This window comes from Tachysurus vachellii, chromosome 8 (assembly GCF_030014155.1).
Source record: "Tachysurus vachellii isolate PV-2020 chromosome 8, HZAU_Pvac_v1, whole genome shotgun sequence".
Taxonomy (NCBI): Eukaryota; Metazoa; Chordata; class Actinopteri; order Siluriformes; family Bagridae; genus Tachysurus; species Tachysurus vachellii.
The window spans coordinates 20441306-20455650 of record NC_083467.1 but is presented as its reverse complement, the minus strand read 5'-3'; the positions used below and the strand labels follow the sequence as shown (position 1 = coordinate 20455650).

The window sequence follows — 14345 nt, the reverse complement described above, 5'->3', positions numbered from 1 at the left end:
CATTCGGCCTGAAGAGCATTAGTGAGATCAGGCACGGATGCTGGGTGACCAGGCTTTGAAGAAGTTCATCCCGAAGGTGTTCAGTAGTGTTGAGATCAAGGCTCTGTGCAAGCCACCCATGTTCCTCCAAACCAACCTTGGCATCTTCATGGCGCTCACTTGGTGCACTTGGGTATTGTCATTCTGAAACATTTGGGCCTCCTAGTTCCAATGAAGGGAAATCATAATTCTACAGCATGCTGTCATTGTATAGATTTGTGCATCCTTCATTGTGGCAACAGTTTGCAGAAGAACCTCATATCAGTGTGATTGTCAGGTATCCACATACTTTTGGCCATTTAGTGTATTATCATACTTCTTTTGTATTGTTGGACTATTTTGAAAAGATATAGTGTGTAATTTTGTAAAGATATTTGAATAAGCAAAGGTTTTGTAAACCTTGAAGTTGATGTGTTCTGTATTAGAGTTAAGCAATACAAATATTACTGTTGAAAATTACTATATATTTTCATTCAGTATATATTACTGAAAGCAAAAGACAGTACATTAAAAAGTAAACTCTAAATCTTTCCCTCAGCAGTGCAAGTTAAATGATCCAGAAATTTATACAACCTCCTAAAACCTCAAAAGTACCTTAGTAACTAGTTTTATGTTAATTTCCTACTGGTTATTTCCTATAAGCCTTTAGTACACCTTGAGTATTTTAGTAAGCTTTTCTGCTTTAGGTTAATCACATTAACAGTTTATGACACTTTATAAAAAATGTTATTGTGTATTTTATTACGCTTATCTAACATGACATGGACATTTCTATCAGACTTTTAAACCCTGTACAATAAAACATAAACCCCAAGTTGGAAAACACTGCTCTAAAGGAAAACTGGTTTTAAAATGTTTTTTTTTTAATGTATGTTCTTCTTCTTCTTCTTTCGGCTTTTCCCTAAGCCTCTTAATTTATAGATTATCTCTGATGATCCTTGTAATGGAAAACAATTAGCGTTTTTATAACTTAACAAGCCCGGCTTCCTATCTTTATGGGGTCATATGTTTTAATGAGATATGTGATAAACAATGTGTACTAGAGAAAAGTATTTTACATTGAGTTCTCTTGCATGTATAAATAAAGTAAGTAGAGCGTTATTGTTTATCATTATATTAAAATTAGGATGCAGAAATCATTCTACAGCATACAAAGTCATTAAATACAGTTTTCTGCATCCAACTTTGTGGCAACAGTTTGGGGAAGAAGCTCATTTGTGCCATTTTTTGGGCATTATTTAAAGATATTTGTAGCTCATCAAAGCATTGTAATGGTTGAGCTATTAATAATTAATAGTACCCCTCATTCTTGTAACTTTTCTATATGTTTATAGCACTTTTAAGGTTTGTTTGGTATAATGTATTCACATTTCATCACATCCATAATGAATATTCAGCCCATATAAAATTTTCATATATTGCTCCTAGAAATGACATGGGCATGTGGTCTCGAAACCAATACATGTATTTGTAATTTGTTTAAGATTGCGTGCTTCCTCTCATGTGTAGAACGTATCACCTGTTACTTATTATTATGTTATGTAACAACTGTGACCAAAGTCTTGGGGCTCATTCAATCTAGTTGGCGATGGCTTAGCAGCACTTGAGTCAGCATATCTGTAGGACCCATGAACAAAGCCCCTAACCATGTATGTTCCAGGGACACCAAAGCATGGCTATGACTATCTCTGATCTTGGCAATGCTGTGCATAAAAACAAGCAAATATGCAAATGTTTAATATATACAAAATTTAAATACTTCCTAAATTATGCAATTCACAATTTGGGACATTTTGGGGAAAGTACAGCTCTAACTGGAGTATATGTGTAAGTTTTGAATGTAAAACTGGAGGCAATATAATCTAGTCTTTAGAGATAACCTTCAGGTCTTTCCTTAATATTTTAAGGATAAACAAAGGTTTTGTAAGCCCATTCCTTGAAGTTGATGTGATCTGTATTACAGTTAAGCAATACAAATATTGTTGTTGTAAAAAACACAGAAAGCAAAGACGATCCGATGATCCTGATACCTGATTACCTTTAAAAGTACCTTAGTAACTAGTTTTATGTAAATTTTCTACTGGTTCCTTCCCATAAAGCAGGACTCCCTAAATATTTTACTAAAAGTGTGTATATAAAGTAAGTGGAACATTATTGTTTATCATTATTTTAAAATTAGGATGCAATAAAATGTCATCATCATTTATCTAGGTTCATAGTCTACCTGAAGCTATCAGTGCAGTAAACTGCAGTAAACCACACAGATAATTTTTCTTACCCCAAGGTTCTAATGTATGTATAAAGGTCTTTGTCAGGATATATTTTTGAAACCAGTCTGTGGTGAAGATGAAGGACTTCACCATGAAGATATCCATAAAGAGTTGTTTTCTCTTTCTTTGGCTGTTGACTTTGTATTGGACCTGTACGCATGGAGAGCAGTTGAATGACTTCATGATTTTAGCAGGACCTTTAACCAACCATTTTGTAAAAGAATTGAAAGGAAACACTTTTTCCAGTCAGACCTTTCCAACAGGAGCTTCAAGTGCAGATGATGTCTTTGACTGCAGAGATTCTCTCCCAACACAGTCAAGGGACTACTTTCAGTACTTGCAGGACAAAGGAGTGACACATTATAAAGTTCCTCTGTCCTGGATAAACATTCTTCCTGCTGGTGATTCAAGCAAACCCCATGAAGACACAGTGACCTGCTACAGGACCCTCATAAAGCTACTAAATCAGTCAGGCATCAAACCTGTGATTGAGCTCCACCGTTCTGCTCTCCCTGAAGGCCTTAGGATCAGATATGGAAGCTGGGAGAACCCAGATGTGGGGAAACTCTTTAAGGACTATGCAAATTTTGTTTTTACAAAGTTTTCAGATCTGACCGACTCTTACATCACATTCAGTTATCTGCATGAGCTCAAAGACATGTTGCAAATTCAGCATGTGCTCCACATTCATTCAGATGTGTATACACTGTACCATAGTATATATAAAGGTAAGTTAGAAACATTATAATGTGCTTGTCAGTTAAAACTTAACTGTAACATAGTAAATAGGAAAGGAATTAATCAGGACATTAAAAAAAAACTTTAGAAACAAATGTTTGAGTAAAACACTGGTGAACGTTTCTAAAAAGTTATTCACATTTGATTCACAAAATTATTTTTTTCATTAATAATCACTTGATAACTGCAATAAATCAAACGGTGAATGTCTTGATTGCCTTTGTTTGCATCATGCTAAATTTAGGTGGAATTAAGATTTGTAAGATTTGTTATTTATGTTACCTAATATCCATCTTTTATTTTGAAAATATTTTAATTAAGGACATCATCTAAATGCAAAAATGTATTTTTTTTATCTTAAAGTAAGTTTTATTCGAATGTTATTGCTATAATCCAACATTAATCCAACACAATCGGTTATGTGTGCAATAATCCACAACAAGCATAAAAGATAAGTTGATTTGACTGTTTTTAGGAGTCCGTGTGTCTCTTGGAATAAGAGAGAGTGACATTAACAGTATTTACCATATAGCACCTACAGAAATGGTAAGATTTTAAACATTTCAATTTGTTGACAATCAATATGTTCAATGGAAAAACATTCATCAAAATCGCTTTGTTATTTCCTATTTAGAAAAATACAGACTTCTTGTCTTTGCACATGGAATATAACTGCAAAACCTCAGCAAGTCTCAGAGAAGTATTAACACATATGCAGGTAATTTAACTCTTAATTTTTAATAGCTTCTTAAGTTGATCCAACAATTGGAAAAATCTGAGTGTGACTAATTATGGTTGCAATAAAATTGAGAAGTTCTTTTAAACCACTTCTAACAAAGAGGGACAATGTGAAACGCCTGGGACAACCTTGTACATCTCCTTCCACCAAAGTCACAGAAAGACTTTACAATAAATACTGCTGTCATACAGCTATCTTTCACTTGACATAATATGCACTGTTCATTGCTGTCAGTTTGGTACGGTGGATTTCCACTGATCTGCTGCTCACAACATAGAACATAGATTGATGTCGGTTATGTCAACAGTCCTGAGCATCTCAAAGACATTGTGTCTGACTCAAGACGAATCCTTCACTAACTACAAAGCAATGCCTATGCTGAGTTGCACTTTGCTGCACTTTGACCTTCGGAAGTGTTTTCAAGCTACATGAATGCAAGTGATAATGGACAGTAGCATCAGGATACTGCTGTACTTGGACAACTGGCTGCAATGCACCCCAATAAGGAGTAGGCTGTCAGGGATCCATCTACACTCCCTGACCATATTCTAGCATTTTCTCTCTCTTTGATCTCAGAAAAAAAAGCTTCTTAGAACTGAAGCAGGCCTCATAGCTTGCAGCTTGATCCAATTCTAATTGCCCTATCAAAGAGGGTTGGCAGAAGTTTGTATGCTTGCCAATCACATACAGCCAGGCCACCATGTGCAGTATGGGTGTCGAGGATGCTAGAACTGCTGATGACAACCATGATCCCTCTAGGCTTGCTGGACATACAGATTTTCAAATGTGGATGACTCTATGGATGGAAAGGAGTCTAAACATATTTTTCCTCCATACACAGGGCCTTCCTAACAAAAGAAGCCTTGTTGGAAAGGTACGCTGACAGAGAGAAAGAGAGAGAGAGAGGGAGAGAGAGAGAGAGTCATTCCTTTCAGCATGGAGAACAGTGAGGCACCCTAATGTAGGTGTTAGGTTAGAACTCACTGATTAGTGGTAGGGGCAGTATATCTTGTCCTCAAGTTCTTCTTACTGGTACTGAGATATCAAAATAAACATAGGTGCAGCCATAGTTTTAGTGGCTTTCTTCACCATGCACAGATTCTCTTTAGATGGACGCATTCGCAACTGGCCCTAGCTCATGACTGGCCACACAATTTGTTATTCTATAAAGGATTCAGCAAATAGGTCATAAGGTCCCACATGCTTCCAAAATATGCGCAGCAAGGCCCCATTATCTCAGACAGCTTTTATTCCACACAGTCCCAAATAGAGAAAGAGTTCCAGAACCCTCAGGCCCCATTCATACCTGGCCTTTACAATTCCTAGGTAATCGGTCACAAGTGGACAGCCAGACACACAAGAGTTCACTCCTGTCATTTGGACCAGATATCTTGTGCCTCAGACAGGCAACCTGGGGCTTCAGGCTGATTCACCAACTAAGGTCTCATCTGACCCTCAGGGCTGTTAAGTTTTATGTAGGAAAGACACATCAGGGATAAGAATCACTATAGTCCATAGATGGGCTAGTAAACTAACCCCTAATATGAAGTATCTTAATAATGTGCCTTATTTGGAGGTATGCTGATTGAGGAAGCTTGTGTTGCCTGTGTAACCTGGGCTTCACCATACACTTTCTCCACATGCACATTCACCTTTCAGGGTCATCCATATGTCACTGTCAGAATAAAGTTAAACAAACTATTGAAATACATTCTATAGTTCACACTGTGGCAGATAACCAGATAGGATTCCTTGTCATATGAATATTATTTTTTATTAAAGCACGCATTAAATAATATAACATAACTGTTATGACTTATAATAACTAGTCTTGAGTATGTGATCCAGAATTTGGATTTGGATTTTTTTCAGAGAATGTTATACAATATTGTGTTATACAGTATGTGTTCTGTTTCTCTGTTTTTAATTTGATTGATTTTATGGTTTCAGGAAACCATTGGGCAACAACACATTCTCATGTATCAGATAAACAAAAAACAATGTACTGACAGCAGTTTTCATCCTTTCAGTAGTGTCCTTGAAGGTAAAAGTCTTTCTATGATTTGTGTTGCAAGAGTCAAAAGATCCTTTATTAATTATAAATCATTTACGTCTTATAAAATATATTGAGGGCTTAGATTACTTATCTAGAAACTCTTTCAAAGGTCTGTTATTTTATAAAATTTTATAACCTCGCATCTATAATTTCAGATGATTTCCCAGTATGTCCTTAAATAAGAATGTCAGAAAAGCATTAACATTTAATCATTATTCTTTTCCACAAAACTCATGACATGATTATTAATAAGTATGTGAGAGAGACCTTACAAACAAATTTCACTTTTCAGCTTTAAGATACCCAGAGATTCACATTGTGGGCTGTGATATTACTGACGTGTTTTTAGAGCTTGATGAGAGAGCTGCAAGGTAAACATTGATCAGTGTGTATAAGAAATAAACATGTGTATGAAACATATTTCATATTGCTTATATGTACACTTAACTGTATATTTATATCACATAGTTTCCAGAGTGATGACCAAAAGTCTGTCAGCAAGAAGACAAGTATATCTGCATTTTCTTACCAAAAGGTGTGGGAGAAATTCAGAACTCAGAGTACATCTGAGAGGGATATGTTCTTGAATGACTCATTCCCAGATGGATTTCAATGGGCAATTTCCACTGAGTCATTCAAGGTGGAAGGTGGCTGGTCTGAAGATGGAAAAGGGGAGACTGTCTGGGACCGTTTTGGACATGATGGTCAAGTCTTTGATAACCAGACTGCTGATCTTGCATGTGACAGCTACCACAAGGTGGACTATGATGTGTACCTGCTCAGGGGCATGCTCGCTTCTAATTATCAGTTCTCTATTTCATGGGCCCGAATTTTCCCCACGGGTCAAAAAGAAAGCTTCCTTGAAAAAGGAGCCTTGTACTATGATAAGCTCATTGACACACTGCTTCATTCAGGTATAGAGCCTACAGTCACCTTACATCACTGGGACCTGCCACAAGCACTGCAGAACCTTGGCGGCTGGACCAATGAGTCAATTGTGGTGCTGTTCAAAGACTTTGCTGATTTCTGCTTCTCCAGATATGGGGACAGAGTGAAGACCTGGAACACCTTCGGCAGTCCCTGGATAGTTAGCAACTCTGGGTATGGCACAGGTGAACATCCTCCATCTATCAAAGACCCAACTGTTGCTTCTTACCAGGTAGGTTTGGCAAATTGTCACAACAAATGATTTAAAAGAAAGGCTAAAAAACATTTTAAAAGAAAGGCATATAAAGACCTGTTTGTTCTTTCTTTCAGGTGACACACAACATGATAAAATCTCATGCAGAGGCCTGGCATGTTTACAATGATAAATATAGGATGAAGCAGGGTGGAAGAGTGGGCATTGCTCTCAACTCAGACTGGGCTGAACCAAAAGATTCTGGAAGCGTACAGGATATACAGGCTGCAGAGCGCTACCTGCATTTCATGCTGGGATGGTTTGCACACCCCATCTTTGTAGATGGAGACTATCCAGCTTTGCTGAGGAATCAGATCGATAAGAAGAATGCTGAATGTGGTAAGGAGGTTGCCAGGCTCCCTGTCTTTACCGGAGCTGAGAAAGAGAGGATCAGAGGCACAGCAGATTTTTTTGGCCTAAATCACCACACTTCCCGCCTTGTCAATGAAAGCAGAGGCAGTTGTGTCCCTGGACCAAATAGCATTGGGGACTTTGAGACTCATATTGACCCAAATTGGCCCATCACAGCATCAAGCCAAATTCAGTCCGTACCATGGGGTCTTCGCCGTTTACTGAACTATATAGCTACAGAATACTTATCAGTTACCAAAGTACCAATTTACATCACTGGAAATGGAATGCCAACCGAGTACAACAAGGATTTGCTCAATGACACACAGCGTATAGAATTCCTTAAGGCATACATTAATGAGGCTCTGAAAGGTAATTATTAAGCTTATTACAGTGGCACATTTGAGTAAGCATAAAGAAAAATTAAATGATTTAGTATGTTTTGACAATTTTACTGCTGAATAATCACATAGCAAACTGTAAGCTAAATTTTAGTACATTATTTTAAGCAACCTGAACTAATGTCTTGAATTTTTCAATTCAGCTATCCACTTTGACAGTGTTACGGTGCAGAGGTTCACTGTACAATCCCTAATTGATGGATTTGAGGGTCCTCAAGGCTATAGCCAAAGATTTGGCCTCCATTTTGTAAACTTTGAGGATCCCAATAGATCCAGAACCCCAAAAGCTTCAGCTTACTATATATCCCAGGTTTGTAAAAGAAATGGTTTTCTAGAAAAGAGTGCAACGTCTTTTACACAAAGCACTGGAAGAGGAACAGAAATTTCACGCCGCCCTAGCCTGCCACCATCTGAAGTTCCTTCAAAGGCAAAAGTTGTTTGGGAGAAGTTCTCAAATCAGTCCAAATTTCAGAAAAAGTTTTATCACTATGGCACATTTCCAGAAGGATTCCAATGGGGTGTTTCATCTTCATCCTATCAAATTGAAGGTGGCTGGAATGCTGATGGAAAGGGACCCAGTGTGTGGGACAACTTCTCCCACAAACCTAATAACATTCAAAACAATGATAATGGTGATGTGGCTTGTGACAGCTATAATAAAATAGAGGAAGATCTGTACATGCTGAGAGCCCTGAAAATAAAGACTTATAGGTTCTCTTTATCCTGGCCTAGGATATTTCCTAGTGGTTTCAGAGATTCCTTAAGCAAGAAGGGAGTTGAATATTACAATCAATTAATAAATGGGCTAATTTCATATAATATCACACCAATGGTGACACTCCACCACTGGGATCTTCCACAAGCTCTTCAAGACATCAATGGCTGGGACAATATCACTATGATTGAGATATTCAATGACTATTGTGATTTCTGCTATGAAACATTTGGAGACAGAGTGAAGTTTTGGATGACCTTCAACCAACCCCATACAATTGCCTGGATAGGCTATGGATTGGGAACTTTTCCCCCTGGTATCAAAAAACCTGCAGATGCCCCTTATAGGATAGCACATAACCTTTTAAAGGCTCATGCTAGAGCATACCACACATACGATATAAAATACAGGAAAACACAAAACGGACTGGTTTCCCTTAGTCTGAATGCTGACTGGATTGAACCTCTAGAAGCAACCGAACCAAGAGAGGTGTTGGCTGCTGACCGAGCTCTCCAGTTCCAGCTTGGATGGTTTGCACATCCCATCTTCAAAAATGGAGACTATCCTGATGCCATGAAATGGCAGGTGGGTAATAAGAGTGAGCTTCAAGGCTTATCTGAATCCAGGTTGCCATCTTTTACAGAGCAGGAGAAAGCTTATATCCAAGGCACTGCTGATGTCTTCTGCATTAATGCCTACACTTCCAGAATGGCACGTCATGTGACTGCTAGGCTTTCACCAATGTCTTATGAGCATGATCAGGACCTTGCTGTAGCAGATGTGTCAGACTCTCAAGCCACTGCAGTCAAAGTGTTTAGAGCAGCAGCTTGGGGATTGAGAAGACTTCTAAACTGGATAAAGGAAGAGTATGGCAACCCAGACATTTACATAACTGAGAATGGAGTGGGTACAGATACTGGTAAAACAGTTGACGACACAGATAGAATATTTTTCCTCAAGACCTACATTGATGAGGCTCTTAAAGGTGTGGTAATACATATCTAATGATAAGTTCAACTAATACATATACAACAACCAATTCTATTTTTAAACCTTAGTGTTTTCTTTTATTAGCACACAACTTGGATGGAGTGCAACTTAAAGGTTATACAGCTTGGTCTCTAATGGACTCTTTTGAGTGGCTTGCGGGTTACACTATTGGCTTTGGACTTCACCATGTAGATTTTAAACACCCAGATAGGCCAAGGACTCCTAAACGCAGTGCTCATTATTATTATCAAGTAACAAGAGACAATGGATTTCCACTATCCAATGAGGAAAAGCCATTGTATGGCAATTTCCGTGAAGGATTTGTATGGAGTGTAGCTACTGCATCTTATCAGGTAAAGTTATACTCACTTTATATGCAATTCTATCATTTTTAATGTTGTGCTGAAAATGTTTGTGTTTGTTTTTATTATTCTGAACACTCTTGATTTCAAATGATATTTTTTGGATTACCTCTGAAATCCAGGATTAGTGAAGTGATCTATCTATCTATCTATCTATCTATCTATCTATCTATCTATCTATCTATCTATCTATCTATCTATCTATCTATCTATCTATCTATCTATCTATCTATCTATCTATCTATGTGTGGCTTCTGACTTAAACCTTTCCTTTTTCTACATTCTTGTATGTTCTTAATTCTTAGATTGAGGGAGGCTGGAGAGCTGATGGAAAAGGTTTGAGTATCTGGGACAAATTTGCACACACACCTCTTAAGGTGGGAAATGATGACACTGGGGATATTGCCTGTGATAGCTACAATAAAATTACTGAGGATGTTGAAGCACTGAAAAAACTCAAGGTCAACCACTACCGTTTCTCCATTTCGTGGCCAAGAATTCTGCCCGATGGAACAACTAGAAAAATTAATGAGGCAGGATTGAATTATTACCATCGACTGGTGGATGCACTTTTGGCGGTCAACATAAAGCCTATGGTGAATTAAACCTTGAATTCTTAAGCTGTTAAATATATTTTATTTTATTGGTTAAAAGCAAAACATTTGGTCCACAAAATCTGGTCCACACATAACGTTCCATTTTTCCATACTAACAGGTCACATTGTATCACTGGGACCTTCCTCAAGCTTTGCAGGACGTTAAAGGTTGGGAGAACGATACCATCGTTCAAAGGTTCAGGGACTATGCTGATGTTGTCTATAGTAGTTTAGGTGACAAAGTAAAGTTTTGGATCACAATTAATGAGCCCTATAATGTTGCAAATATTGGACATGGTTATGGCACCGCTGCACCAGGTAAAGAATGTTTTTAAAGTTTGTACTATGAATTCAATTAAAAGCTTGTTGTGCATTATAATACAAAACTGCAGGTTTACATTGTCTGCATATTCAGAGTATGGTTTCAAGTCAGAATTAATCATGAATAATGTTCATGAAAGTTTTGATGTGGTCTTGAAAACTGCACTTGTATATGAAATGTTCAACCAAATGTTTGCTGTGTTTTCCAAGATAACACTGTAATTCTATGCTGTTAAACAAGTGAAATAACACTTTGATTTCACATGATGCTTGTTCTTTGTTAAGGTATAAGTTTTCGACCTGGCACTGCACCTTATATAGTGGCTCATAACCTCCTTAAGGCCCATGCTGAGGCTTGGCATCTGTACAATGACAAGTACAAAGCCAAACAAGGTGGCATTGTTGGTATTACTATCAACTCAGACTGGTCAGAGCCTAGAAACCCATACAAACAAGAGGATTATGATGCAGCTATGCGTGTTGTGGAGGTAAGAACTACAAAGTATTTCTAAACCAATGGCATAGTTCTGGGAAACTGTACTGCTAAGTTGCCACAGATAAGAGCCAGTTTTCTTTGTTCTAATGCAGTTCCAGATTGGTTGGTTTGCTCATCCTGTATTTAAAGGCGATTACAATGATGTGATGAAGAATAGAATTCGAGAGAGAAGTTTGGCTGCTGGACTGGCCAAATCACGGTTGAACACATTACACACACATAAAACACATTTTATTAATTAGTTATATATGGCAGCTAAAGGGTAAATAAAATATGATGTATCTCTGTTTTTAAGCCTTCCAGAATTTACCCCAGAAGAGGTGAAAAGGATAAAAGGCACTTATGATTATTTTGGGTTCAATCATTACACCACTGTGCTGGCTTTTAATCTGGATTACAAGAATCTTCAACACTATGATGCTGACAGGTAACAAGCTAATCGCATACACTATATGGACGAAAGTATGTGGACACCTGACCATCACACCCATATGTGGGCCTTCCAAAGTTGTCCAGAAATGTCTTGTCTAGAAATGTTCTTTACCTGGTAGGGGTTGAGCTCCAAATTGTTCCAGCATGGTCCATGAAGACATGGCTTTAAGTGGCCTGCCTTGACCTACTGTAAAGCCCACTGAACAACTTTGCTGTGAATTTGCCTACAGTAGGTTGCCTCACCCAGCATTAGTGCCTGACCCCACTAATACACTTGTGGTTAAATAAGCAAATCCTCACAGCCACATTTAAAAAAACCTTCCCAGAAGATTGAAAGTTGTTATAGCAGAACTTGGGGGACAAAATCTGAAATCGGATGTTCACCAAGCACATATCAGTGTAATGGTTAATCATCCACATACATTTAGCTATATAGTTTAGCTCAAGACTAAGCTTTAACTAATTATCCACTAACACTTTTACCTATTAAGGGGGGCTGGAACTATCCATGACCGTTCATGGCTGGATTCTGGATCATCCTGGTTGAAAGTGACCCCATCTGGATTCAGAAAAATTTTGAACTTCATCAAGGAAGAGTATGGAAACCCTCCTATTTACATTACTGAGAATGGCATTTCTGAAAGAGGAGACATGGACCTGAATGACCTTCACAGAATCCACTACTATGAAAACTACATTAATCAGGCTCTGAAAGGTAAAATAATTGACACAGATTTTTTTTTCTGCATGAGTCAAGTTTATCTATTATCTATACCTGTTATCTTTCATTTGATAAGATGTTAATCTGGATTAAATATTAAACACAGTGTTTGCTAACTAGAGCATGATATTGCATTTTGATCTTACTTTTATATCTTTAGCTTATTTGTTGGACGGAGTGGACATCCGTGGCTATACAGGCTGGACTTTAATGGACAATCTGGAGTGGGCCACTGGTTTTGCTGAGAAATTTGGCTTCTTTTACGTGAATCGTTCGGACCCAACCCTACCACGTATAGCCAAGAAGTCTGTCACACACTATGCCACTATTATCAATTGCAACGGCTTCCCAGATCCTTCAGAAGGACCACATGAATGTCAAAACCTTGAACCTGAAGGTGATGGCAAATGACCACAAATAAAATGAAGTTTACAAAATTCAGCAAATATATTTCACTAAAATCATTTTACCTTTGACTCTGTTACAGCAGGAACAAGCGCAGCCCCCACAATTTCATCCCGTCCAGATCAGGAAATGAAGGTGAATTTTCTTGGTTTAGAGGTATCTGCTCCAGATGCTGAGGTGGCCCTCTATATCCTTCTCAGTCTCACCGCTGTAGGTGTGATTGCAGCTGTGTTCATGACCTACCGATTCCTTAAGTCAAAAAAACAAACAAAAGACTCCATGGAGCACATAAACCTTGAGAATAAATTTTGATAAAACTTTACAAATTTTTTTGGAGGGATGTTTCCATGGTAACTTTAGTCATCTAGTTAAATGTGTATGTCTCAGAAAAATGCATTGTTAGGATTTTTCTTGCCAACTGATAAATTGTTGTATTCCTGCAGGAACACAAACATATTTACTTACGCATAATAAACTTTTCTGAAAACTGTAAAATTGGTTGCTTTCTTCCTTGGGTTTTTAATGATTCCTATTGCTTTTAGTCTCATATCTAATGCAGTAGCAATGACAACACCAACAACAACAACAATAATAAAAAATATAAGTGGGGAACAGTATCTTGTTGGTTAGTACATTTGCTTTACATCTCCGAGGTTGGGGTTCAGTTCATGCTTCAGCCATGTGTATGGAGTTTGCATGTTCTCCGTTGTCTGGGTGTTTCCTCTGGGTTCTCCGGTCTCCTCCCCCAGTCCCCAGACATGCATTGTAGGATGATTGGTATCTCTAAATTGTCTGTAGTGTGTGTGAGAGATGTGCGTGCCCCGTGATAGACTGGCATCCCAGTAGGATATGCAGTATAGAGAATGCATGGATGAAAAATAGGAAGAATACTACTACTACTACTACTACTGCTACTACTACTACTACTACTACTACTACTGCTACTACTACTACTACTACTACTACTACTACTACTACTACTAATAATAATAATAATAATAATAATAATAATAATAATAATAATAACAATAATAATAATAATAATCTACACAGTTACTCATATTGGTTATATTTATAGGAATATTTATTTTTACTATTGGTTTGACTGTAATTGTTTAATAATAATTAATGGTTTTTAAATAATACACAAAAATGTAACTTTAAGGATTACCTTTTAAGCATCACAGCATTATTAGCAGTAATTGTTCTCCATTGTTTTGGCAAGAATTTGATTTATTTTTTTAAAGGGTTTTACGTACAGATGCAACTCATATACTGTCATGCTGAAATTCATTCTAGAAACAGGGAAGTAAGAGGTTTAAACCATCGACCTGCTGCTTTCCCCTGCACATGCATGCAGAGTTCATTAAATAGAGGTTGCCATGATGAGGTTGTAAGATACACTTTCTGTTCAATCAAGGGAAAAACATCTTTGACTCATATACTAAACAGTTTTGTATAACATCATGGGCCAACACAATAAATACATAGTTGTGTGTGCACCATGTGGTTTGTTTTAGTGTTGGATTTGAG

At 37.5% G+C, this 14345-nt stretch overlaps 1 protein-coding gene across 1 annotated transcript; it reads left to right on the top strand.

Moving 5' to 3' along the window:
• Positions 1 to 2329: 2329 nt before the first annotated feature.
• LOC132850354 (lactase/phlorizin hydrolase-like) lies at positions 2330 to 13307 on the top strand. The gene is made up of 17 exons (XM_060876842.1): positions 2330 to 3037; positions 3523 to 3593; positions 3682 to 3765; positions 5737 to 5830; positions 6135 to 6213; positions 6311 to 7001; positions 7100 to 7745; positions 7918 to 9474; positions 9564 to 9832; positions 10147 to 10437; positions 10557 to 10755; positions 11044 to 11246; positions 11347 to 11453; positions 11550 to 11681; positions 12178 to 12401; positions 12568 to 12804; positions 12895 to 13307. Exons 1-17 carry the CDS (start codon positions 2386 to 2388, stop codon positions 13122 to 13124), a joined length of 5766 nt encoding a protein of 1921 aa, XP_060732825.1. The 5' UTR covers positions 2330 to 2385; the 3' UTR covers positions 13125 to 13307.
• The last annotated feature ends 1038 nt before the right edge of the window (positions 13308 to 14345 follow it).